Consider the following 27,921-nt stretch of genomic DNA (forward strand, 5'->3'; position numbering starts at 1 on the left):
CTTCTGGGTATACAGTGGGGCGCTGAGGTTCCTTCTCTCTCTATGCCTGTCATTTCCTTTGCTTTTTGTAGTGCTGAAGATTGAACTCAAAGCTTTGATATGCTAGATTTCTGGTTCTTGTGGGACTTTAGGCTTTTGTTGGACAGAAGGGAAAACATGCAGATAAATTAAAATATAATGTTCCAGGAGAGAAATGAAACTGCACCAGGGACCAAAGTTTTGGAGACTACAGAATTTGAAAGTTTGGCTCGGTAATTCAATTGCTGTGTGTCTTGAACAGTTTGGGAGTTAGGAGATTTTATTGCATGATGGCTCCAGCTCCTTGACCAAGGGCCACATCATTTTAAGGTAGAATAGTCTGCAGTGACTACCGCTGCAATGAAAAGGGATATCTTTGAGCCCTATAGTGCCCTAAATTAAAATATGGAGACAGCCTTTGGGGTTTAGGGATGGCTTCGCGGCCCAAGGCAGACTACACGTGGCAGTAGACTGAAAACTTCGGGGGCGGGACCTCGGCTCGCGTCCGGCGGCTGGGGCTGGTATCTGCCGCACACCCTCGTGCTACGTCATCTAGCCATTCCGCCCTCCCTCAGTGGCAGTCGCACGCGCGGAAGTAAACACCTTGACGTCATCAGGGCGCGTCTTTCTTCGCTTTTCCCTCCCATCCTTCCAGGTCCCGTGGACGTGCTCACCTCTGCTCGGGGCCGGGTCTATGTCCCGCTTTCCCGCCGTCGCGGGCAGGGCGCCAAGGCGGCAGGAGGAGGGTGAGCGGTCTAGAGAGCTCCAGGAAGAGCGGTCCAGAGAGCTCCAGGAAGAGCGGTCTTTGGCTGTTTCCATCCCTGATAGAGGTGCAGTCCGCGGGACGTAACGAAATCCAGCGGGAGTTACAGCAGGGGGTTTTGGGGGGAACAAAAGTACGCCTTTGGCAGACAGAGTAGCAGCTGGGAGGAAGCTGCGGCTTTTTCCTGGTCCCCCAAACCTGAGGCGAACTTTGTGTCCAGTGAGCACTTTGGTTTGTGGGGGGCGATCCCAAACCCAAGTTAGGTAAAAACCTTGCTGGGGGCAGAAAAGTGAACCCCGATGTCCAAATGCGTTCTGTTATTAAACAGGCTCATAAAGCCTTTGTTCTCTTCTCATGCATCGCGCCCCCCCCCCTTTCTTTGGGCCGCCAGCCTGCCTTTGGGTATGGTATGAAGGGAGCCAGTTTCCAGGAGCCAGTTTCCATGGTTACCCACCACTTGGCCTTCTGGGATATCAGTCACTCTGAACAAGGACCTAACTTGAACCATGAATCAAAGGCAAACACAGGTGGCTTCTGATTCAACTCAGAGTTTTCTACTGTGCACTAGTTTTTAGTCTCTTGTTTAATAAAATTGGGTTTTGTGCTTCAGTGTAGGTATTCATGCACATTTCATCGCCTTATGCTATATCTACTTTACCAAGTACTGGACTTGTTATTGCTGTAACAAATGCTGGAGTTGTTATATTTCAGTTAAAAAAAAGTTGCTCTGGGTTTATAAACCTTTACTTATAAATTGTACATGGGTGATGTAACTGAATCAGAGAGTGATCTCTTCTAGCCCTAAAATTGTACTGTTCTTTTCAGCAGTGAGACGTTGTCACAGATGTCATTACAGGTCTTTTAATTGCACAATTGTGTTTCTGTTACTACAGAAGAGAAAGGATGCACATCACAAGAGGGAGGTACTACTCCAATTTTTCCTATTCAGAAACAAAGAAAAAAGCTTATTCAAGCTGTGAGGGACAATTCATTCCTTATTGTTACTGGAAATACAGGAAGTGGCAAAACAACTCAACTCCCAAAATATCTATATGAAGCAGGTAATTTTATTCCAGGATAATATTGGAAGTATTTGGGCCTACTAGGAGTTCTGTGCTACAGAAATGCCAATTATTTGCCTTATAGTTCCCTGTCTTTTTGTGCACTCCCTATGTCTCCTTTGCTTCTTTATTGTCTTACTTCCAATTCATAAATTAGTTGGGGGTGACAAATGGTTCCACTTTTAACTACCATAATCATAATAGAATGATAGGGAGATGTTAATCTTCTCATAGAATAAGGCTGTTTTGTAGTATACTGTTAACTGAGTGAAAAGGGATGTGGTGATTTCTGTTGATGTCAATATTGTTTTTTTCTCCAAAGCATTACCCAATTAATACTTATTCTTTGACCGTTAGCACTAAGCCAGCTAACAAATTATAAAGTGTCTTTCCTTTCAGTACAACAAAACTTTCTATGATGAGCTTGATAAAGAGCAAAATTATAATGAATATAATTCATTAAAACTAAAATTTCCTCATTTGGGAGGTTGAGCAGGATTGCTGTGAGTTTGAGGGCAATAGGTGCTACATAATGAGTTCAGGGTCATCCTGTACTGTGTAGTGAGATAATATTTTGAAAAAAAATTTTTAATTTGTATTAATTTATTCTAATGCATCAGATCTAATACACCATCAAGACATAACAGTGTTTGTATACTTGTTTTGAGGTAGGGTCTCATATAGCCTTGAACTCACAATGTAATCCAGGCTGGGCTCAAATCACTGTAGTCCTCCTACTTCAACCTCCCAAGTGCTGAGATTATAGGCATGTGCCAACACGCCTAGCCATATAATTTGGCATTTTTTCCTTCTCAATAGTATATAAAGATGCATCTTCATTACCGGAGATGTGATTTATCCCTACAAGAATCTAGAAAAATGTGGCGTATTGAAATCTACTTATGTGGCAAAATTGAATTTATTTATTTATTTATTTTTGGTCTTTTTTGTTTTTATTGGTACCAGGGATCGAACTCACGACTGCCTGCTTGCAATGCAGGCGCTTATGCCGCTGAGCTAAATCCCCAGCCCCTTGAATTTACTTTTGAAAGCATATACAATTTTATGGATTCGTAGGTTTAAAAATTCTTAGTTTGAGCCAGGTGTGGTTGTGCCTACCTGTGGTCCCAGATACTTGGGAGACTGAGGCAGGCGGATTGCTTGAGCCTAGGAGTTCAAGGCCAACTTGGCAACATAGTAAAACACTGTTTAAAAAGCCAAACAAAACCTAAAATTTAAAAAGCTGGATATTGTAGTGTATGCATTAATTCCAGTACTTGGGAGGCTAAGGCAATAGGATTAGTAATTACTAATATAAATTTTACTCTGAGTTCCAGAGTAAGAGCTTGTCTCCAAAACAGAACAAAAAGCGCCATATGGTGGCACACAGCTATAATGCTAGCATTTGGGAGGCTGAGGCAGGAGAATCTTTGAGTTTGAGCCCAGTCTGGGATACATAGTGAGTCCAAGACCAACTTGAACTGCATAGCAAAACTGACTCAAAGACATTCCCCACTCAAAAAAAAGTTGGAAAGAAAGAAACCACTAAAACTTTCAATAATCAGAAACATTCTAATTCTAAACATTTAGAATAGTTTTCAATATGTATTCTTATTTTTAATAAGTCAGTCCTCAATTTATGAACAAGTTCCTTTCCAGGAGAACATTTGTAAGTCCAACTTGTGTGTAAGTTCAATAAAGTGAATCCATGGGGCTGGGGATTTAGCTCAGCGGCATAAGCACCTGCCTTGCAAGCAGGTGGTCATGAGTTCGATCCCCCGTACCGATAAAAAAGAAAAAAGGCAAAAAAAAAGTGAATCTTACACACTTTTGACACACATATACAATGTAAAGCTTAAACAAACCCAAACACATACACAAATATACTAAGTCCCTGACTGTGTTATACTACTGTACACTAGCACAACTGTGACACTCCAGCAGATATGTGAGACACTTTTGCAATTTGTTTGCATCTGCAAGGTTTATTGATATCTGAAAGTTTGCACCTTGAATGTCCAGAAGTTGGAGATTAATGTAATTAAATTTCCAAAGTGGAAAGATTTAGTATCTTGTTAATTGGCAGGGTATCTTTTGGAAACATCCAGTTGGTTTTTTGTTAATGGACTAGAAACAGTTTAGCTGTAGGAGGAAGAAGCAGCTGCTAACTTGTGTTTTTCACTTCTGGTTTTGATAGGGTTTTCACAGCACGGTATGATTGGTGTGACTCAACCACGAAAAGTAGCTGCCATATCAGTTGCTCAGAGGGTTGCTGAAGAAATGAAATGCTCTTTGGGATCCGAAGTAGGATACCAAGTTCGTTTTGATGATTGCAGCTCTAAGGTACAAGAGATTTTCTTTTTTGGTGATGCTGGGGATTAAACCCATGGCTTCATGTGTGCTAGGCAAGCAGTCTGCCACATGCTCAACACCTGTATAAAAGTTTTGTTGGTATTTAAGTAACTTACAGAAAACGTGGAGAAAGTTCAGAAAGATTTTAAACTTCAAACATATATATATATTTTAAGGAAACAAAGTTTCAGGTTAGTGTTAATTTTTTCTTGCCCATTGTTAATTCTTTAGCTTTGAAGTATCTGATGTTTCTGTCATTTTCTTCCTCCTTAGTTTATAAGTGACAATTATGTTCATTTTTCTTAGTCTCATTTTTAGCAATAAATGTCATTGACATGTTGGTTACCTTGTATTTAAAAAAATCTTTTTTATTGTAACACTTGCATAACATAAAGCTTACCATTTTAAGCATGTATAATTGTACAGTTCGGTGCTATTAAGTACAATGTTGTGTGTGTGTCACTATTCACTGTTCTTGTGTGTGGTACTAGGCATAGGCAGCACTCTATCTCTGAGCTATACCTCAGCCCTGTCAGCAAGTATTTTTCAGGTATCTTTTATGAGCATGGTGCTAGCAAGTTAAGAATTGTTTTCTTTTTTGTCATTAACTGTGATTTACATTCTCTCTGCTTGATAGAAAATAATCCCTAATTATGTTTTCTAGTAGGTAGGGCCATCAAATGTGGCACAGACTAACTTTCCCTAAAATGTTCTCTTTGCCTTCCTGCCATTGCTCCTTTTTACCTTCCTTTGTTTAAAGCTATCATTGCTGTCTTTGAACCTTATTCTTACCTTATTTTTATCCTGTAACGTGAGACCTTTTTTTTTTTAAATGCGAGAACAAGCAGGGGCGAGAAGAGAATGAGTAGGAAGTATATACATACTTCATATTTCTTCTGTCTTTTCCCCTTAATTCTCTATAACAGTGAGTGAGGGAGATGAACCCAATTTCCTTACTCTTTCCTCCAGTTTGCTCACCTGAAGCCATTGCATTTTCATGCCACTTTCCACTGACTTCTTTGTATCTCTTTATTGATTTTTGCTGCTTTATCCCAGGGTACCTACTTTAGTTCTTCATCTGTACAGATTACATGTTTCAAAATTTATTTACATTAGACTATTTTATGTTTTGGTCACTTTGGTTTGGTCATTTAATATCTGCATTTTGGGAAGAAATTTAATCGAAGAAATAGTGGTAAATTTTTGTGATGCCATACATTGATATATATTCTGCTTTGAACATAAGGAAACAGCAATCAAATATATGACTGATGGATGTTTACTGAAACATATTCTGGGAGATCCAAATCTTACTAAATTCAGTGTTATTATTTTGGATGAAGCCCATGAGAGAACTTTAACTACAGTGAGTATTTTAAAGTATTTTTTTTAATTAACAAATTTTTACTTGTTTGGGGTAGCTTTTAGGAGATTGAGAATTTCTTCCTCTTACTTATATTTTGTCTGCTGAAGTAGGCATTCCTCGGTTAGGATAGTCATGTATTTAAAATAGGTTAGGTGATAGACACACTTGTGTCTTACTAGAATTTACTTTTCTTTCAGGACATCTTATTTGGCTTATTGAAGAAGCTATTTCAGGAGAAGTCTCCTAATAGGAAGGAGCATTTGAAGGTGGTGGTAATGTCAGCAACTATGGAATTAGCCAAGCTCTCTGCATTCTTTGGAAATTGCCCAATATTTGATATACCTGGAAGACTTTATCCAGTTAGAGAGAAATTCTGCAATTTGATTGGCCCACGAGACAGAGAAAATACTGCATATATTCAAGCGGTATTACTTGCCATCTTTTTTATGTCTCTTGTATCTGTTTGATTCTTGTTAATTGGGTAATTTGCCAAATTCATTTGTTCTCTACTGTTTTAGTTTTTGTCAGTTCCAGTGCTTTTGAGAACCAAATGTAATTTTTCTCAAGACCAAAGGGAAGTACGAGAATTGCTATATTTCCATTCACATATCTTGGTTGTGTTTCCTGCCTTTAGGTTGTGAAAGTGACCATGGACATCCATTTGAATGAAATGGCTGGAGACATCTTGGTTTTTTTGACTGGTGAGCATCTCATACCAGGTTTTAAAATGTTTAGTATTTGTGGATTTTTAGTTTTGAGACAGGTCTCACTATGTTGCCCAAGCTAGTGTTGAACTCTTGGGCTTAGGTGATCCTTCTGCCTTAGTTCTCTGAGTAGCTGGGGCTAGAGGTATGAGCCACCATGCCCAGCTGATATCTACTCTTTGTAAGTTGGTGATGTGCCACTAGAATAGAGTCTTAACCTCTGTTGGGCCATCTGAGTTCTCCTCATCTGTTGCCCTTTTTATGATTATCTGAATAATTTTAGATAAAAGATGTCAGGCTGGATGTGATAGTGAACACCTGTAATCCCAGCACTTTCAGGGCTGAGGTAGGAGGATTGCTGTGTGTTCAAGGCCAGCCTGAGCTCTGCATAGTGAGACCCTGTCTCAAAAAAACTTAAGAAAAAAAGAAAGTAAAAAGAAAAGAGAAAAAGTAAATACATATCAGTAAATACATATCTATCAGTAAATACATATAGAATGTTAGTAAATACATATAAAATACACTGGCCCCTTTAGGACAAAGAAATTAAGTGGTAAGGTATTTTTTCCTTGCCTGTACCTGTGACTCATAATCAGACAGCCTACGTTCCTAGCATTTCCAGCTTCTTAGCTCTCCACTGTAGCTTTGGCTTCACTCTCACTGCTTCACCAGTCACCCTCTCAGGGTCACCTGGCAGGGACTATGACCCTGTCAAACATTCTTGCCTGGCTTTCCAGATCTTAGGAAATCTATTTGAAACCCTTTGTGACCCCAAAACTCTTATATTCTGTGTGCCTGAAAAAACAATACCACATGTTCTATGCCAGGATCTGTCACATTGTAACTGGACTCTCTGGGACCATGGCTGCAGAGGACTCTTGAGTGCTTAGTGGCTGAGCACAATGAAATGAATCCCAGGGAACCAATTCCCTAGGAGACCCTTTTTGAATAGGCATCCTATGAATTCTCCAAAGAAAGATTAAGTTTTGCACCTTAGAGTGTGTGGTTAGGTGAGGTATTGCTGATTTCTGAGATACCCTCAAAGCATCTTTCCTGTTTTTGTTTTGTTTTTTGAGATAAGGTCTTCTATGTAGTTTAGACGGACCTCATTTTATTGCCCATGCTGGCCTCAAATTCACAACAATCCTCCTGTTTCAGCCTCTCTAGTACTGGGGTTACAGCCTGGCTTTTCATATTGTCTTGATGCAAGACAATATAAGTACTTGACTCATTTTTCATGGTAATCTTTTCTGCTCCATGCTGTGCTTTGTCCTAACTTTGCATCTGCTTTCTTTCTGGCAAAACTATAAACTTTCAAATCATTTAGCTCTGCTTTTTTGCTTCTGATTTTCAATGTAGATAAGAGTGAAAGCAGCCAGCAGTACTCATGCAACAGCTCAAACTGTTGGGCTGCCTTTAAATTTCCTTCTCTGTATTATTTAGTCTGCTGACCTTAATGTCATTCTCTGAGTCTCAGAATTTGGGGAAAATATAGACAAATATTCTGCCATCTGGACTACATTCCAACTGCTAGTGGATTCTGTGTTTCCAACTGAAACCTCCCAAGCCTCTCTTTTATTTTCTACATTCCTATCAGCCTCTGGTCTGAGCTCTGACCACTATTGCAGTCAAGCACTGCTTACAACATTCTAGGGCTTCTGTAGCCTACATCGTTAGACCTTTCCAAAATGCTTCTGTAAACTTATTCCAAAATCTTCTAAATCACATGATCAAGGACATTCACAGCCTTGATCTCACCCCTGGCACTGCTTTTCTATATTAGTATTTTCCTGTTCCTGGAACAAAATATCCAATATCTGTATTTTAGAAGAGGAGAAGTGTATTATGGCATGGTGGAGGAAAGCTGTTCTCTGCACAGTGGCCAGGAAGCTTAGCAAGGAGGAGGAGGAGCCAGACCAACAGTATATACTTTGAGGTCCTGTTCCCAGTGACACACTCCCCTTTCAACCAGGTCCCATCTCCAAACATGAGACTTTTGGGGGACAGTTTAGAACTGTACTATAACAATACTTATATTCAGCATCTCCCTTTTTAGTTTATCCTGTGTGAACAATTTAGTGAGTCTTCCTCAAATTGTTTGTTAAGGTGAACAGTGTGAAGATGCCAGGCATGGTGGTGCACACCTATAATCCTAGCACTGAAAGGCTGAGGCAGGAGAACTGCTTTGAGTTCAAGGCTAGCCTGTCTCAAAAAAAAGAACATGATGATGATAAACATTTTTATTCTTTTAAAAATTTAACTTCCTAGGAAAATAGTGTTTCTGCTCTTCAGTTTTATTGTGGGGTTTTGGTACAACAAGTCTCTCAGTTGAAATAAGAGATTTAAAATAATGGCTAAACCAAAGTAATTTTAATCTGGACTTGTATTCTGAAATTACTTTGCTGTTCAGTTGTTGAAATTTTTTTCTTTCCCATTTCAGGCCAGTTTGAAATTGAAAAATGTTGTGAGTTACTTTTTCAAATGGCAGAGTCTGTTGATTATGATTATGATGTTCAAGATACCACTCTAGATGGCTTGTTGATATTGCCCTGTTATGGATCTATGACAACAGGTAATTCCTCATTAAGACAAAAAAATAATGACTTTTTAAAAAAATGTTTTATTGAATTATATCATGTATATAGTGTTCAGGTCAATACATTTTGCCATATAACCTCACTTTTGTAACACCCTAATCATGAAGTGGATCACCAAAAAGACCATCATTCCTTGAGAGAAGTGACTTTTTTTTACTTGAATCTTTTCATCTGAACTTTTCCAAGAGTATTCTATGTCCCTCATAGTGTTCATAGTTGGCTCTGTACTGTCTCAGCCAAACAAAAATATTGGGGGCGATTCTTTGAAACAGGGACATACAGGGGTGTTTCATTTCATGAGCCATGCTCTTTCTGTGATTCTGGTTGCAATTCAAATTGGATGAGAACCGCATCAAATTTCCCCATAAGGTCAACAGTGAGCCAAATTATTGATTTTTTTTTTTTTTTTGTCCAATTCAGAATTGTGGAAAGAATTAAGTTCCTGAATGGAGGCAACAGTGAATTTCTTGATAGTAATACTGTAACTCACATTTAATTTGTCACTGCCTCAGAATTTCTAGAAATCATATACTGTGTTCAGATATATATAGACACAATGGATTGTTTTCCTTTTGAAGCAAACTTATATTAGTCTGCTTTTCTTGCATGATCATGGTTGTTTTATTGTTTATATTTGTTGAGAATTTGAAGAGCAATGCAAACTCTTGTTCTGATATTTGGTCATAAATATTGTTGAATGAGAAAATTTGGTAAAACTTTTATTATAGAATATGATTTATTAAAAGAAGATTAAACTTAGGTTGTTAGAGTTTGATTAAGATTAAAATTTAAATGTTTTCATATTTAATGTACATGACTGATTTTGTTGAGTAAATGATTCTTTTTATAGTATTAAAACATGTTTCAGAATATGTGTGTTGGTTGAGAAACAGACTATGTGCTATTTTGAAAGTCAGTCTCAGATTTTTTGTTTTCTTTTTGGTTTGGTTTGGTTTGGTTTTATGAAAGAGTATGTCTCACTATGTAATTTGGGCTGGCCTTGAACTCATCATATAGCCCATGCTGGTCTGATCTCCTGATGATTATCCTGCCTCTGCCTCCTGAGTGCTGGGGTTACAGGCATGTGCCACCATGCTTGGTTTAGAAATCTCTTTTGTGATCTTAGGCACTTTTCTCTCAATATTGAAACACAGATCTCTATATTAGGGTTTTATATCTTCGTGGAAATTCTTAGGGTTATTACTGGATATTTGAGGTTCTTAGTGGGCATGGTGGCACATGCTTATAAACCAGCATTCAAGAGGCTGAGGTAGGAAGATCACCATGAGTTTGAGCTACATAAGTTAGCTCAAGGCCAGCCTGCACTACACAGTGAGACCTTGTCTTAAACCTACCTCCCTCCAGATAATTTCTGGAAATTTGTTCTGCTGACTCATAGTTTTATAACTAATAAATTATAAACTCATGATGGTCACTTCATTATTAACTGTTAATTAAATAAGTATATGTATTATTCTGTTCATTTTTCTTACTGCCACACTGAAAATAATATTCTGTTTGTGCTATTGCCTCTTTTGACTTCTTGACATCTGCTTTTTACAATGTTAAAGGTTATTAGTGACATCTGTTTCTCAATTTGCATGGCTTTTCCATTTAAAAAAATTTTTTTGTTTCATGAAAGGAATCATGGTATCCTCTGGAAGTGCTGTCTTCAGGGATAATAATTAAATTATCTGGTTCTTCTGCCTGGTCTTTTTCTAAGGCTGTAGCAGCCTTTCCTCTTCCCCAGTTTCATTCCCTGTAAATGAGACTTTTTCATCTTTAGAGGCTTTGTCTTTGGAGAAGTTGGTTTTTGGGACTCACTTGTCACTTCTAAAAGCGATTCCTGAGATCTGTCTTTAATTCTGTGTCACTTCTGTGCCCTAAACCTCCTCGACCCTGAAAGTCCTGTGTCATATCATTCTAGATCATTCAATCCAAACAAGTGAAAACTCTGATAGATGTTACTTTACCTTTGTTTTGTTCAGATCATTTCTTACTTCATCCACTGCTAGACTTGGGATCTTAGTTGTTTACATGACCTGCTAACTCATTTTCCCTAGTTTAATGTACTGACCTACTGCAGTGATAAACATAATCTTCCAAAAGTATAGCAGTGATATTGTTAGTCCTCTGGCAGTCATTCCCTACTTCCACCTGGATTAAAATGGCAGTCTAATATCCTGGCATTCATTATCCTTCCAGCATGACTACAACTTGCTTTCACCCTTATTTCTTCATTGTATATGATTTTCTTTGTTGGCCTGTATGTAAAATTAGTAAAGATGTGCGACTGGATGTGTGTAGAGCTGTTACAGTTCTGTTAATTTTAGTTTCCCTTCAGATTTCAAAGGTTAGCTACTAGTGCTCTGTTACGGAGTATAATAATATAATATAAACTGTAGCAGTTTAAAGAGGGAGCTCAGGAGCAGTACGAATAACGGGTGAGGTGGAGTTGGATGAAGTACGGAGAGTGGCAGGCTTTCTTTATAACCTGGCTAGTATAGCACGGCATTTATTTTTCTGTATTTGGGTGATGAGAGACTTTTATAACATTCCTTGTTAGGCCTATGGTTCATAAAACTTGCACTTGGGAGTGAAGCAAGGGAAAAAGGTTTCTTGCTTGTTGCCTGGTGATCCAACTGTGACCCACAGCAGGGTTTAGTGAGCAGGTAAAACTTAGGACATGGCTATTTTATATTTGCTTTTGTCCTACACTAGCCATGTGAATGGCTGCCTGTATTAAAGGAACATTTTGCCTGGCATGGTGGTGTAACCCAGAGACTGAGACGGAAGAATTGCCAAGAGTTCAAAGCCAGCCTGAACTGCATAGTGAGCCCCTGTCTCAAAAGACCAAAAAATAAAAAGAAGAAAGGAAGAAAGAAAAAGAAAAGAAATTTAAAAATTGTAGAAAATTGCAAAATATTTCCCACTGTGCAGAATTAACACTTTGTCTCAGCAAATTTGCTCCAGTTGTCTTTAAGAAAAATTACTCAGTTGAGGGAAAAAAAATGCTGTTTTACTATAAATGATTCGATGAGTATAGAAAATTACAAAGGTAAAAGCTTTCTTAAGTTGTTCTACGCAGTAATAAACCATTTTTAATACAGTAAAAGGATTATTCAGATGCATGCATGTGTGTGAATACATAGAGTGAAGAGTAGGTGGAGAAATTGCTAGTTGTTTTCCAGTGATGAGGCCTTCTGTCTTTTACTCTTTTCTATCTTCCCCTTCTGATTTTTGTTGATCTCATGTTGTTCATTTATGTGCAGGGGTCACCATCAGTTTTATATGTTTGAAAGTAAGGCTTTTGCCTGTAAAATAAACTTAAACTACATCTTGACCTAGTTTTATCTTCTTGGTTCACACTTTTCCTTCAAACTCGATAGGCATTGTCCTATTGTCTTCTGGCATTGACTGTGGCTGCAGCTGAGTCTTAGGGTAAACTGATTTTTTGCCCTGCCTTATAAATGACTTGATTTTTTCTGTTTGATTACTTAAAAATTTCTAGTTTTAAAATCCTCAAAGTCTGGTAGTTGTAATTAGGATGGTTTTGGTGTGAGTGTTTCATGTTAAAATTTTACAGAGTCTGATATGTTTATTTTTATAAATTTTACTGAAGTCTAATTTACAAATAAAATGATTATTATAATTATGTAATTTCTTGAGTTTTTACAGGATATGTATTACCTGTCTAATCATCATCACCACAAACCTGATGGGAAGCATTTCTGATGTGCTCTTTTTATCTGCAAATTCAATTCTTTGTTTCAGGGAAAGTTTCTTGTGTTGTGTTTTTTAATTTAGTGGTGTCTTGTTTGTTGGTCTTTCTGTTTCAGGGATGCTAGTTATTCTTATGTTGGAGAATCTATGTGTTCCGTATTTTTTAGTTTTCTTTCACTTCATTTGTCTTTTTCAAGTATATTTACTTACATCAACACTTTATTTCAGGAATTTTTCAAGTCGTGTTCCTGACAGTTTGCCTGGCACTTTTGTGTAACCCAAATGGCTTCTTGAGATGGGGCAGAGTTGAAGCTAATTCGGGTTCTAACTCTTTGTTCTTCTCCAGGTTTATATTTTTTTGTGTGTGTCTTTGAAAGGTTTTGAAGTTTACTGATTATGTTCCCTTTATTTACATATCACACACTCCTGCACAAATATATTTGTGCTTTGCACTTTTTTGGGTGGTATTTGTGACAAATTCTATGAGAAATTTTAGTTGCCCGTACCACTTGTCATATACAGTCCATCTGTCTCAGGAACTTTATTCTGTTGAGAGCATTTTACGGTCTTTCTTTAATTTTTTTTTTTTTTTGGTGGTACCAGAGCTTGAACTCATGACCTCATACTTGCCAGGCAGGCGCTTATATCGCTGAGCTAAATCCCCAGCCCTCTTAAATATGTTTATTTCATGGTAAACTTTGGAACATTTTTCTGCTCCTCTGTCAATTTTCCCCCACTTTAATAGCATCCAAGTGCTGGGATAGGTGAGGATGGCATTTTAGAATCTTTCATAGATAGGGAAAACCAGGGAATGGAGGTAAGGAGCAGAACTGATGTCTTTTAACAAAAACAACGAGCTTCAGGCTGGGGATTTAGCTCAGTGGCACACACGCCTGCCTGCAAAGTGAGGTCATGAGTTGGATTCCCAGTCCAAAGCAAAACAAACAAAAAGACCCATAGCCTCATCCCTCACTCCTACAGCATGAACACTGGCTTTAGGAACGTAAGTGACTCTTTTCCAACCCTTTATAAACAAACAAAAGTGGCACATGTTTGTAATTGAAATATGGTGGTAAAGTGGGTAAATGAAAAGTAAAGTATGAAATAAATACAAGTCTTGTTAAGACTGTAGTTCCAGAACTTTGATTATGTTGAAGAAAATGGTAAATGCATCAGGAATTTTGCTTGAACTGAAGCTTTTAAAAAAATTAGGGACCTTTAGAAACAGGTTCATTGAGCTGGGTGTTTTGGCATATACCTGTAATCCCCACACTCAGGAGGCTAAGGCAAAAGGATCACCTGTGAGTTCAAATCCAGTTTGGGTTATAATAGAGCTCCAAACTAGCCTTAACTATGTAGTGAAATCCTGTCTCAAACAAACAAACAAATGGATTCATTGAAAAAGAGACTTGATTGTGGACAAATATGTACAGAAAAGATATTTCTAATTTATATAATGCATTTTAACTTACCAATTTGTTCAACTATTTAGTGAGCATTAATAAGAGCCAGGCATTGGTCTAGGTACTGAAAATCTACCTAGAATTAGAAGGAAACCCTTGTTCTGGTGAAGGTACAGTATAGCAGAGTAGATATGTAATTAGTAAATGTATAAACATGTAATTTGAATTATTCATCCAAGTTATCACTACCTGTAACTAAGAAATATTTGAAAAACTTTTTTTTTCCCCTTTGAGACAGTCTTGCTACATAGTTCTGACTAGCTTGAGCTCACTGTGTAGCCCAGGCGGGTCTTGAACTCTAAGGGATCCTGTTGCTTCAACCTCCTGAACTGGCTGAGAGGTTATAGGCATTTGCCACCACACCCAACTAGAAACACCTAGAAACTTAAAATAATTTTTATCAGACTCTTCGAATCTGAAAGAAATTGAAGTTTTTGGCATTGTATTTGGGTTTATATCAAGACTTCTCTACACCTCTTTTCTTCTTTGTAAAGATGAGGTTTTGTGTTGCCTAGGCTGTCTTTGAACTCTTAAGAGATCCTCCTTCCTCAGCATCCTGAATAGCTGGGACTATAGGCATGTACCACTGTGCCCTGCCAGTTATCTTAAGTTGAACACTTTTTAACTTGAGAAATTAATTTTGGAAAGATGTGGAGGAATAGCAACATTCTATAACATCATGTAAATTTACCAGTCGATTACTTGATCTCTCTGGGCTTTAGTTTTCTCATCTATAAAATGAAATGGTTGGCCTAGTTTTATGATTTTAAAATCATGTTCATCTGTGCCACTCCTTTTCTCCTTTGTAATAGATTAACTTTGGTCTGTTTACTATTGAGGATACATGATCTTTACAGTATTTTACTTGGAAACAATTCTTTACTTTTTAGTGTTTTGTTGGCTGCTGCTTTTCTGAAAATCAAATGGTAGTCATTTAAAAAATATTTCTTTTTGAAATATATGCCTGTATTGCTGTAGCACTTTATAATGTATGATAGTAAACATAAAGTATTTCAATGGATTGTATGGAAAATGTAATACTAAGAATTTCTTTTCAAATTCCGATAGTTTGGTTGCGTCCTTTCTGAAAGATTACTCTTGAGTTTTAGATGATTGACATAGATGATCTGTCTGTCTTTCTTTGAAGTTTCTTGATCCTTTTCTTCATCCCAACTTAGCCACCCATTTAGATACTTACATTGTAAAATTTTTCATTACAGTCACTTGTGAAATCTCAATTCTAAGCATCCACTCTCTGATGTTTTCTTGTGTCTGCAAACTCACTCTGTTGTTCCTAATTCAACAACTTTCAGAACACAATTAGACTTAACCTTTACCAACTTCCACTTACCTCCTTTCCCTCATGTTGTGATTTCTTTGTTGACATTCCTAACTCTCTTGCCCTGTTTTCTTTTTTTTTTTTTTTAATTTTATTTAAGAGGAAAAAGAGAAAAACACAAAACAAAACAAAGCAGTGTAAGGGTACACATAATACAGAACTACAAAGAAAAAAAACATAGCAGTAAGAAATCACCTGTTAATAGATTACATATTATCATCTTGGAAATAGTTGCTCAAATCACAGTATCAAAGAATACAAAGTGGACATTCAAACAGAGAGACTGCAAACAGCTGTGTTCAATGATCCAAAAACATTAATATAGTCAGCTATTTAACACCCCTAAACACACTTGCTGTTATATCCGTTAGAGCTCTTTTTTTTTACAACAAAATTTATACATTTTGGATTTTATTACTCCTTAGTTCTTATTACTTTTTTTGGGGGGGGAGAGAATAAAGTCAAATATGGCAAAACAAAGCTGTCAGTCAAAACCAAGGATAGACATAGCACATGATGTGGAACAGAGTACAAGGTTATCAACAATGGTTATCAACGATGTCTCTTGTTTCCTTAAAAAGAAATGTCTATCTCATTAGATATTATAAAGTTGGACAAAACAGTAGAGAACAAGACCAATAAAACTTAGGCATTGTAAACATTACAGGACTTCCAAAGGAGACAATAGTCAAACCAGAATGGGCATCTTAGTGAATCTTATTGCCTTCAAAGTAGTTGCCTATACCCTCAAACTTGATACTATCGCACAGAATGGAACAGAGTCTAATCAGTCAAAAGAAGATCGTGGGAGTATTACAGGACTTCAAAACAAGTTAATAGGAAATCAAAAAGAGTTACTATTATATATCCTAATTTTTTTAATTTTTCCCCTTAATTAAAACAAACATAAGAAATAACTAAATAATTTTTTTAAAGAATAAGGGAGAGATTGAGTTAAAACAGGACATAACAATATAACAATAGAGGTCAAAGCATGACTGTTTCAGCAACCTAGTGCTTCACCACCAGATAACCCGATTTAATAGTAGTTACCATAGTGTCTGTCTTTTTCCTTGAAATATTTGGATAAAACTTCATATACTATAGCTTCAAATATTTCCATATCAAGAAGCCCAGAATAAAGCCTTTCTAATTAATAAGTGAAAATTTTATAAGGCTTCAAGGCCACATAATGGGAAATCATGATTACCACATATTTTTATATATTTGAATCATTACTTACATTAGGGAAACTATTCGGTATTTGTTTTCTGATTCACCTAATAGAGGGGAATTCTGTCCCAGGTTATCTTTCTTATTTCACAGTCATGCTTTTTAAGGCCTGGGAAATGCCAGGAACCTAGATCTACTCTCTTGTCTACTCTCATGACTGTTTCGTCCTCTTCTCTGTCTGTCTGTCTTTTTTTCTTTTTTTCTTTTTTTGTACCAGGGATTGAACTCACCACCTCACGCTTGCCTGGCAGGTGCTTACGCCATGGAGCTAAATCCCTAGCCATCCTATTTTCTTTAGGCTTTCTCATCTCCATTTACATTAGTTACTCCCCGATGGTTAACAAATTCATTTTCCCTTTTTGCAACCTAATTAAGTCTGATGTCTCTTGAACTTATTCTGAATTCACCAGAATTAGATGGGTGTAGCGTGAGGAAAATGTTTATTGCTGACGCTGTGAGCTATGGTCCAAGGAACGAGGTACTATAGTATAGACTTTGTTGCTGGCCCTTAAGTACTAGTAGTAGAAATGAGTATGGTGTTAAGTTTTTCAAGAGGTAGTTATTAGTTAGGCAGATACTCCCCAAATTAAGAACTCTTTAGCTAATTAGTCTCAAGACAGAGAGAAGTTCTCAGTCTGGAGTCCATAGCTAGGTTCTAGGGAGTCTTTGAATACCATAAAATTGTCTATTTTGTGTGTGTGTGTGTGCATGTAGTGTATCTTTTACTGGAGAGGAGTTTTATAAATAATCTCTAATAGAACTGTGATCTAGAATAAAGAACTCTGTTGTGGGGATTATTTTAGTAATTTAGTGTCTGAGTAATTTAGTATTCAGTATTTTATCTCTCTCTCTCTCTTTTTTTTTTTTTGGTACCGGGAATCGAACTCATGACCTCGCGCTTGCAAGGCAGGTGCTTATGATGCTGAGCTAAATCCCTGGCCCTATTTAGTATTTTAGTATCTGATTCTTTGGTAAAAGGTAAAGAAAATATATCTTTTGCTTTTGTTTTGTATTCAAGGTCATTAAAAAGGGATGAAAATTTTAATGAAAAGCAATGAGTTCTTTACAACTTGACTTTGACAAATACATGTTGTAAATTTATTTTTACATATATTTTAGATCAACAGAGGAGAATATTTTTGCCACCTCCACCTGGAATTAGAAAGTGTGTCATATCTACCAATATTTCTGCGACATCTTTGACTATAGATGGGATCAGGTACAACTTTCAAAAGTTTTAAAATCAAAGGAAGTCAATTAGCTAATTATAGAATATTACTGAATTTGCTTCTCCACTAACTCCCTTGTTACTTACTTTTTATTTACCTTTCATTCTTACGATTCTTAATTACTTTGAACATGAAATGGAGTAGAAGGTGCATACTGCATTCCTGTTTATTATTTTTTTTAACTATTTGGCAATTTGAACCTTTGTCTCCAAATTTAAGATTTTCTGTAATGCTTCAAGGATTTCAGCCAGCGCAGTTTTTCTATGCTATCATTGGTAGCACATCCCTTAAATGATCTGATATTCCCTTCTACATACAACCCCACTTGGTAGAGTAACTTTGTCTCATGTCTATGTCTTCAGCTAAATCTGACTGCCATGGGAAGACTGGACTCAAGCCCTAAGGGTTCTATGTATTGTAGGTAAAATGATCACTTATATCTGGTAAAATTATCACTTATATCAGAGAAGTCTGATATCCTCGACTCCTTGACTTCAAAAAGAATGGTTTCTCCACCAAGCATGGTGGCGTACTCCTATAATCCTAGCATTTGGACGCTTGAGGCAGGAGGATCCTTCCAAATTTGAGACCTGCCTGGGCTACAAAGTGAGCTCAAGGCCAATCTGAACTGTGTGGGAGACCCTGTCTCAAAAAAGATAAAAAATTTAAAAAACATTTCTCTAAAGGGATTGATTGTGAGAACAACTTTCTCGAGTAAGATGACCAATTGACCACTGTACTTTTTGTTTGTAGCACAGGCAAAAAGACAGAGACAGCATGGTTCAGAATGTATCTTTAGTGAATGATAATTCACTAATTCTGTAATTTTTTACCTCACTTGTTCTCCATTTTGTTGGTTTAAAATGGTATGTTAAAGACTACTTCAAATTAGATTTTTAACCTGTTGATGTTTAGAGCTGCCTTTGAAGTGTTTTTTATTAAGGCAAAATTAAATTGATTTAAAAGTGAGCAATTAAGTGGCACTTAGTACATTTATAGTACTGTGTGGTCATTAACTTTAGTTCTGAATATTTCATGACCCTCAAGTGAAATCCCATGCCAAGAGTCTATAGTCTTCTCCCCACCCTAGCCCCTGGCAACCTCCAGTCTACTTTTGTTTCTATGAAATTCCCATTCTGAATATTTCAAATAAATGAAATTATACAACATGTGGCCTTTTGTGGACGATTTCTTTCACTTGTATAACGTTTTGGAGGTATATCCATTTTGTAGCACGTATCATTCTATTTTATGGTCACATAACATTCCATATATCTTAATTTATCAGCTGTTAATAAACATTTATTTGGCTCCTACCGTTTTGCTCTTGTGAATAGCATATTTACCTATAAATATTTGAACACTTGTTTCTTATTTTGGTTGTAAATATAGGAATAAATTGCTGGATCATATGGGTATTCTGTGTTTAACTTTTTTCAGAACTACCAAACTGTTTTCTGTATTGGCTGAACATTTTATGTTTCTACCAGAAATATATTAGAGTTCTCGTTTCTTGACTTTCAGGTTTTGCAGTTTACCAGAAAAGTAGTAGGTGGTAGTTAATTTGTCAGGAAAGGAAATGTTAACAATTAACTAGTCTTCCTTTACTTCGCAGAAACTTAACTTGTTTTCATTCTACTTAGATACGTGGTAGATGGGGGCTTTGTGAAGCAGTTAAATCACAACCCCAGATTAGGGTTGGACATCCTGGAGGTGGTTCCAATTTCAAAGTAAGTCTCTCAAGTCTTTTTGTTAACACAGCAGTTGATAAGATAATTTCTGTTTGGGACTAGGAAGTAAATTACTTGGGAAAGCCTCGAAACATTTTGGGAATTGTGTTTTTCCTTTTCATAGGAGTGAAGCATTACAGCGAAGTGGCCGAGCTGGTAGAACTTCTTCAGGAAAATGCTTTCGGATCTATAGTAAAGATTTTTGGAACCAATGTATGCCTGATCATGTAATCCCTGAGATTAAGAGAACTAGTTTGACATCTGTAGTTCTGACCTTAAAGTGCCTTGCTATCCATGATGTCATAAGGTATGTGTGCAACTTGAGAAAAAGACAGATTTGTTAGAATGAAGGAAGTTACTCCTCAAAAGTTGTTTTGTATACATGACTGATCTGCCCTTGGCAATTTAGGCTACCTGATTTTCAAGTTCAGTGTTCATGTTGGTTGCCTCCTTTTCTCCCTCTCCTCCTCCCCCAGTAGTGGGGATCGAACCCAGGCCCTCCATATAACAGGGAAGGGCCCAACACTCAGCTATCCTGACACCCCACCCACTTTAATTTTATTTTGTGAAGAGGTCTTGCTAACTTGCCCAGCCTTGCCAAGTTTTGTGATTCACCTTCCTCGTTTTCCTGAATAGCTGGAATTACAGGCATGTGCCACTGTGCCTGGCTCATGTTGGTTGAGTCTTAACTAAATCAGAAAAGATCATTTCACTTAACATAAAATTGACCATTGCAGCCATTTGGAAGTGTACAGTTCAGGCTGAGCGTGGTAGCCTATGCCTGTAATCCTAGCGCTTGGAGAGGATGAGGCAGGAGATCATGAATGTGAGGCCAACCTGGTCTAAACAGTGAGGCTGGGCATGGTAGTGCATGCCTGAATCCCAGTACTCTGGGAGGCTGAGGTAGAAGGATTGCTAATTTGAGCATGGCCTGCCAATTAAGTGATTTAGTGAGGTCCTCTTTCAAAAGAAATAAAAAGGACTAGGCTACAGTTCAGGGCAAAGGCCTTGTATTCAATCCCCAGTACACCCCCCAAAGTCAGTTCACCTGGTTTTTAGTAAATTCACAGTGTTACACAGTTGTCAGCACTGTAATTTCACAACATTTCTATCACCCTGAAGACAGCTGTAATTTAAGTATATAGGGACCAGAAGTAAATGGTGTTAATGTGAATCTTTTGTGTTTTTGTTTTTTTTGCAGCAGGGTTTCAGTCCAGGCCTCAGCTCACTTTGTAGCCCAGGCTGGTCTTAAACTTGTAATGATCCTTCTGCCTCAGCCTCCTAATAAGTAGTTTAATAATACTACTTGACTTCAAAATTTCTAAAATTTTGATAATAAGAGGTTTTCAAAAGATATAGTAAATGTTTAAATTACCAAAAAATTTATTACAGTAAAAGATACTGCCAATAGTGATATAGTAAGTGTGTCTGAAGTGAAGGGGGTCTATTTAAGTATTTTGAGGGGAGTTAATGGCAGTGTGTTTTTTTAAATACATTTCTCAGTATGAGTACTCATAGTATTTTATGATCCTCCCTTGTTGATGAAATGTTTTGCAATTTCTGTCAGATAAAAATATTTCTTTGTGTATTTCTACTTTATTCACCATATCTGGCTCTGTATGACTTTTGGTTCTTCACCAAAGTTAAAATGACAATGAAAGGTAAACATTTTGAATTGATGAAGCTATAAAGATAGCCACAATAGTAGAACTAGAGACGCTCACAAAGAGTTCTTCCAGAGCTGCTTCAGAAACTGGCAAGAAGAATGGGATAAGTGTGTGCTAAGAAAGGGGGAGGATTTTGAAGGGATTAATGGCAATGTATCTTTTACTGTAATAAGTTTTTTTAAAAAAAGTAAATATTTACTATATGTTTAGATCACACCGTGTATTTTTTGGGGGGACTTTGTTTTCATTTTTTGTTTGTTTGTTTGTACCAGGGATTGAACTCATGACCTTGCACTTGGCAGGCAGGCACTTACATCGCTGCGCTAAATCCCCAGTTCCCACACTGTGTATTTTTAATTTATACCATAGTAGATACTTACATTGATTACTGGTTTAACCTTGACTTCTTATAGGGCTTATACTGGTGTTGGCTTGGATCGCTTAGTGAACCACTCTTTATTTGTAATGAAAGCCATAAAGTAACTCCAATTCCAGCCAGAAAGTGCTTTTTTAAAAAATATAGTTTCTTTCATAAGGCCAGCATTACACTACATATTATGACAGATAGTGTAATAATGCTGTAATAGATTTTTGTGTTCACTAAGATTTTACTGGAGAAATAAGGTTCAGAACATAAAGCGAAGAATAGAACAACTGTCAAATTAGTCAGATATTAAACTTGTAGAATGCATTGTCATTGGACAGAATAGTGCAAGGGCTTGAAATTTCATATGTTAGAGAAAGTCATATAGAACTCTGTCTTGTTCTTTACTTTGATCTTAATTGACTGGAAATGTAAAAGTGTCAGGAACCTTGAGAGAAGGGAACCATGCATTCTTAAATTCATGAGAAGGCAAGTGATTACTAGATGGGTCTAACTATATATTATATACTCTTGGAAAACCAATTTTAAAATGGTTTGGATAGTTTTCTTAGTACTAGAGTCTAAGAATGGTGATCATAGAGGAGGAAAGCATGTAATAAATGAAATTTAACGGCAACAGTAAGTGATATCAAAACAGAAACAACGAGAAGGAAGGAAAGAGCCCTTGAAAGAAATCCTAATGGCTAAATGCAAAGCTTTCAGGTGAAGCCACTTTTTAAAATCATGTCACAGTAGGTATTGTAGCACATTCCTGTAAATCCCAGAACTTTGGGAGACTGAGGCAGGAGAATTACACATTCAAAATCAGCCAGAGCAACTTAATGAGACCTGTCTCAAAAAGTACAAAAAGGGATGTAACTCAGTATTAAGTCCCTGGGTTAAATCCCCTGTAAGAAAGTTCTAAAGAATTGGTTTTTTTCCATTTAGGAAGATGTATAGATTCTTTAAACAAGGGCACAGTAAGCTTGATACTAATTCTTAGAATACTCACAGAGGGTAGAGGGAGCAGGGCAGCATGTGGCCAAGCATAAATGCAGTATATATTTGAAAAGTAAGAATTAGTGAAGATTAATTTTATTTACCCAGTAGCATCTACATTGGGTCATTTTAAGTCTTAAGATTTAGAATGTACGCCAGGCATGATGGCACACTCCTGTAATCACAGCACTCAGAAGACTGAGGCAGGAGGATCCTTGCAAATTCGAGAGCAGCTTGGGCTACAGAGTGAACCCAGCGTCAGCCTGACCCTATTTCAAAAAGCCAAGAAAAGAAAAGAAAAAAAAAAAAAAAAGACTTAGAGTGTACTAAAGCCAAACTAAAATGCTGGTAGGTAGGGAGGGACTTCCGTCTTCCCTCCTTAGAGGCTCTATAAAGAATGGGGAACGGTAGACCCAAGATTTGAGACAGGTGGTAAAATATTCATAGACGGCAGAAAGAAAACAGCACTTTTCAATTATTTTGTTTCCCTATCAAGAAAAATGATTTTGGCTGAAGATGTAGCCCAGAATACATGCTTTGTATATTTAAAGTCCTAGGTTTGATCCCTAGCACCAAAAATATTAAGTAAATAAATACTGGAGAATGAGGTGTTTTTTTTTTTTTTTTTTTTTTTTTTTTTTTTTTTTTTTGTCTTTTTCGTTTTTATCGGTACCAGGGATCGAACTCACGACTGCCTGCTTGCAAGGCAGGCGCTTATGCCACTGAGCTAAATCCCCAGCCCCTGAGTTTTAAACTGGAAGGTCTAGAATAAGTCTGATGAGGAATCGATGACCAAGATAGGTTAGGAAGTAATGAGAAAAAACTACTGTAAATCAGTTTTTTGGGGAGATTGTAGATATTCCCAGATTTGATGCATTCTTGCCAGCATGTGCCACTGATGTACATGCTTGACTGTCCCATCCAGTGGTTTGTACAGCGGCTATGCTATGATCATGCATGGGACAGTCATACGTATACTACTGATAGTGCGTGCTGCCAGGCAGCATGACTTACCAATCATGGCCCTGTCGTGAACGTGTTAATGTCAGAACCATTCTGTGTTATCTATTAGAAATTAAATTATGCAGAGTAGGTTGTCAGAAAAATATTCAAAGGCAAATTATTGGATATTTTTTTTCATATTTCGGAAGTAGTAAAGATTCTGGAAACAGCTATTCAGTAGGTTTAACATTGATTCCTAGTACATTGTAGCAAAGTTTACTGAAAAAAGGGTTTAAGAGAATTTAGTGGTGACTTATAATTGTCTGTGTGGATCAAAATTTTAGAGTGATCTCAGCAGGCCAGAACCTTAGACAAAACTGAACAAGGCATAAATCTGTCAGGATATATTGTACATCCTGTGTTTTAGATGTGTAGTAATTAAACCCATATGGAAAGAATCTGAAATTATTAGAGCACCACAGCTTAATATAAGCTTGCAGTTAGGATTTGTTTTTTAAAAACATACGTGGGGCTGGGAGTATATCTTAGTGATACAGAGCTTGCATAACACTCTGGATTCCATCCCCAGGCTCACTCACAAAAAATTTTTTTTTATTCCCACTGGTATAGACTTTGATAATATTAATAAACTGCAAGATTACAGGAAATTATAGCATTATAGATAGTGAACATTTGGAGTTCAGGCTGGATATTGTCACATTTTATGAGGAATTAGACAAACCACAGTATTTCTATGGGATGGTAATTGGATATATTGAGTCTCTTAGATACTAAGGAATTTATAAAGAATGTTCAGCAGAATTAGTAATTACTAGAATCAAGGAAGAAACATATTTGCGGCTTTTTAGATCTATAAGCACTGATACTTAGAAAACTGGCTAGTTTACTATTGCACTAACACAATTGTTGTAATGTGTGGTTTGGCCTTGCTGTTTTTATAAATAAAATTTTGTTTACGCAGCCAAGCCTTCTCTCTATCTCTATCTCCACCCCGCCTTTCCTTCTCCCTCTTTCTCTCTCTCTCTACCCTTTTGCCCTTCTGCCCCTCTGTGCCTCTGCCCTGCTTTCCCCCGCCTCTCTATCTGTCCCTCTTTTTTCCTAATAGTTTTGGGGATTGAACTCAGGGCCTTTGCACTGAGCTACATCCCAGCCCTTTCTCATTTTTTAATTTGAGATAGATTCTTGCTGAGTTGCCCGGGCTAAGCTTGAACCTGTGATCCTCCTGCATTAGCCTCTCTCATTCATTTTTGTGTGACGTCTTTCAGTCCAGGAGCAGTATTTAGTAACTAGGGGAGATACCATATATGGTCAAGAATCTTAAAGTACCTGACCCTTTATATAAAATGTTTGCTGACTTTTGCTTTTTAAGATACCAGGACTTATTGGTACAGGAAAGCTGGCAGAACAGTCTAAGAATTATTTATTTGTTTAATCTTAAATAGAACTGTCGTGCTAAAATAGACTTTTGTCCTTATTAGACCTTTTTCACATTGAGAAATTGGACTAGATGTTTTTTCCTCCCAAGACTTAAAGTGAGACTGGACGTGGTGCCACTCACCTATAGTCCCAGCATTCTGGATATAGAAGTAGGAGAGAGCTGAGAGTTCAAGGCTGTGCCAGGCTATATAGCAAGTTTATGACCAGTCCGAATTATGTAGTGAGATCTTGTCTCCAAAAATTTCAAGTGGAGAAAATAACTCTGTGCAGATGATAGTAGTTATTATTGTTATTTTTAACTGTAAATATATATATAGTTATATATTCATATATAGTTTTATATATAGTTACATAGTTATATATATATGTAAAACTATATTCATAGTTATATGCTACTTTGCTGTCCTTTGTGAGTAGTTATTTTTGGTCAATTTTCTATTTTTATTAGTACATGTTTGCAGTACATGATGTTAGTATTCATCTTTGGAGGTGGGCACACCTTCCCACCCACTTTTCCCCCCTCTGCTTCTATATCCTCTTTTCCCATTTTTGTTGTTAGTATTATTTTTAACTCATGTTTATGACAGTTCATTGGGCTTTTAGGTCCTTCTACAGAGCATATCTTGGTTCTACTTAAACCTTCCCCTCTCCCTGTTTACCTTCTCTCACCCTCACTTTCCTGGACTCCTCATTTGCAAGAGAACTAGCCCCTTGTTTGCCTTCTGTCCATCCTTTATTATTTGCTTATGTTCATTTATAGTATCATAGTAACAGAAGAGAATGTCCTTATCTTCAAGAGACCTTGCTGAAGTATTTTATGAGTGAAATGGTGTGTTTGTAGCTTGTGCATTAGTGCAGTAGAAAATATATACATACACACATACAGACATATAGATGTATATATAAAACATAAATATGTTCAAATTAGTTGAACATACCTCCTCTGGCCCCACTTTTGCTGTTTAGGGTAGAACCCAGGGCCTTGTGTATGCTGCACAAATGCCTTATCACTGAGCCACATCCTCAGTCCTGATACCTCTTCCTTTCAAAAAAATGTTTGAGGTCCTGTTTGAAAATTTGTGAGTTTTGACTATTTTCTTTTTTTTTTTTTTTTTTTGGTCTTTTTCATTTTTATCGGTACCGGGGATCGAACTCACGACTGCCTGCTTGCAAGGCAGGCGCTTATGCTGCTGAGCTAAATTCCCAGCCCCAAGTTTTGACTATTTTCAATTAATGTTTCTCCACTCTTTGTAAAAACTAAGTTAGCAAGATTGTGTCTTGCAGAGGAGAGTAGACTTGGCACTGCTTGTAATGGATGATACAGATTTAAGGTAAGTGTCGAGAAATAGTGAGCGTGGTCCTTCCAGGCAGAGTCCGAAAGCATGTCTTGGATAAGATGTGTGTGGTTTGGAAAAAATTATCTTCTCTTTTACTGAATGCTGATCAAGTGTGAAAGGAAAAAAAAGGATTAAGAAAATAGAAAAAAAATAAAACTTTTTACAGAAATTTTTATCCAGTCTGCATAAAGTCCTGCCATGCTCAGGGAGTGGCTCTCATCTTACATCTCATTTAAACACACAGGTTTCCCTATTTGGATCCACCTAATGAGAGACTTATTTTAGAAGCTCTTAAACAACTTTACCAGTGTGATGCAATTGACAGGTAAAAAGTTAAAAAGACAAACAACATAAGTTGATTTCTTTTTAAACATGTTTACCTTTTTTCATCAGTAGGAAATATTTTGATGTGACTTATTGGATTATTTACTTGACATTGGAATTTGTCTTCAATCTTATAAAACCATTTTTTGTTTAATATTGTTATTATTTAGCAAATAATTTCTGAGTACCATTTCAATGCCAAGCATTATACTGGATACATCAATATAACTACAGAGCCAGAGTCTCCTTCTTATAATTGTGGTGGTGGGGGAAGGATTGATAATTTTGTTCCCTAACTTCAAAGATAGCCTTTACACTTCTGTAGCTTGTTTGTATCTATTATCTTACTGTCTTCTGCCTTACCATTTAGTTTTCGTGGGTGTACTATTAAGGCTATTGGCAATAGAAAGTGTGTATCTTTATGCTTCCCTTGTCAGTGGCCACAATGTTTTATTTCCTTGAATTGAATTTCTGGAGGCTACTTAGGATAACCTAAATATATGATTTATTTTGAATGATGAACATGGCATTTATTTCCTCAGCTAAGAAGTTTTTCTTTCTAATAGGTGTGGCCATGTAACCAGAATGGGTTTATCTATGGTAGAGTTTCCTCTCCCTCCGCACCTGACATGTGCAGTAATCAAGGCTGCATCTTTAGATTGTGAAGATCTACTGCTTCCAATAGCAGCAATGTTGTCTGTGGAAAATGTCTTCATTAGACCTGGTAAGAAGTTTATTAATAAGTTTTACATAAAAATTTAATTTATAGCATCTTTTCTTTGCGGGGGGGTGGGTGTCACATAGATACTGTGAATTCAACCCAGGGCCTTTGTACTGAGCTATACCTTCAGCCCTTATTTTTATTTATTTTGTTTTATTTTACTATTTATTTATTTATTATTTTGTTTAGTTTTTTTGAGATAAGGTCTCACAATGTATTTCAGTCTGGCCTTGAACTTATTGTATAGGCCAGGTTGGCCTCAAACTCACGGTGATCCTCTTGCCTTAGCTTCCCAAGTGCTGGGAGTATGGGCATGTATACCACACTTGGCTTTTTATTATGTATTTTGAGACACGGTTTCTCAAAGTCGTCGAATTTTCCAAACTGAGCTCAAATTTGTGATCCTCCTGCCTCAGCCTCTCAGAGTGCTGGGTTTACAGGTATGCACCACCATACCTAGCTTTAATTTACAGGCTCCTTCAGAGAAAGGAGGTTTATGGAAAAATATACTAAAGTTCACATTTATCCTCT

The 27,921-nt window shown here is 37.0% G+C and overlaps 1 protein-coding gene across 2 annotated transcripts in view; it reads left to right on the top strand.

The window, feature by feature from the left end:
• Window positions 1-626: 626 nt before the first annotated feature.
• The window catches only part of Dhx40 (DEAH-box helicase 40), a 44,654-nt gene continuing 17,359 nt past the window's right edge, over window positions 627-27,921 (top strand). Inside the window, exons 1-12 of one of the 2 annotated variants that reach the window (XM_063250870.1) lie at window positions 627-848; window positions 1,675-1,842; window positions 4,040-4,185; window positions 5,441-5,560; window positions 5,758-5,985; window positions 6,195-6,261; window positions 8,705-8,836; window positions 17,739-17,838; window positions 19,492-19,578; window positions 19,703-19,885; window positions 26,590-26,670; window positions 27,236-27,393. In XM_063250870.1, coding sequence (XP_063106940.1) covers window positions 713-848; window positions 1,675-1,842; window positions 4,040-4,185; window positions 5,441-5,560; window positions 5,758-5,985; window positions 6,195-6,261; window positions 8,705-8,836; window positions 17,739-17,838; window positions 19,492-19,578; window positions 19,703-19,885; window positions 26,590-26,670; window positions 27,236-27,393 — 1,606 coding nt within the window. In that variant the 5' untranslated portion in view covers window positions 627-712. The remainder of the gene's footprint in view (window positions 849-1,674; window positions 1,843-4,039; window positions 4,186-5,440; window positions 5,561-5,757; window positions 5,986-6,194; window positions 6,262-8,704; window positions 8,837-17,738; window positions 17,839-19,491; window positions 19,579-19,702; window positions 19,886-26,589; window positions 26,671-27,235; window positions 27,394-27,921) is intronic. The other variant, XM_063250871.1, reaches the window with a different exon arrangement.

The sequence above is a fragment of the Cavia porcellus genome, unplaced genomic scaffold (assembly GCF_034190915.1).
Source record: "Cavia porcellus strain 051 isolate PalLab524CR breed Dunkin Hartley unplaced genomic scaffold, mCavPor4.1 scaffold_6, whole genome shotgun sequence".
NCBI lineage: Eukaryota > Metazoa > Chordata > Mammalia > Rodentia > Caviidae > Cavia > Cavia porcellus.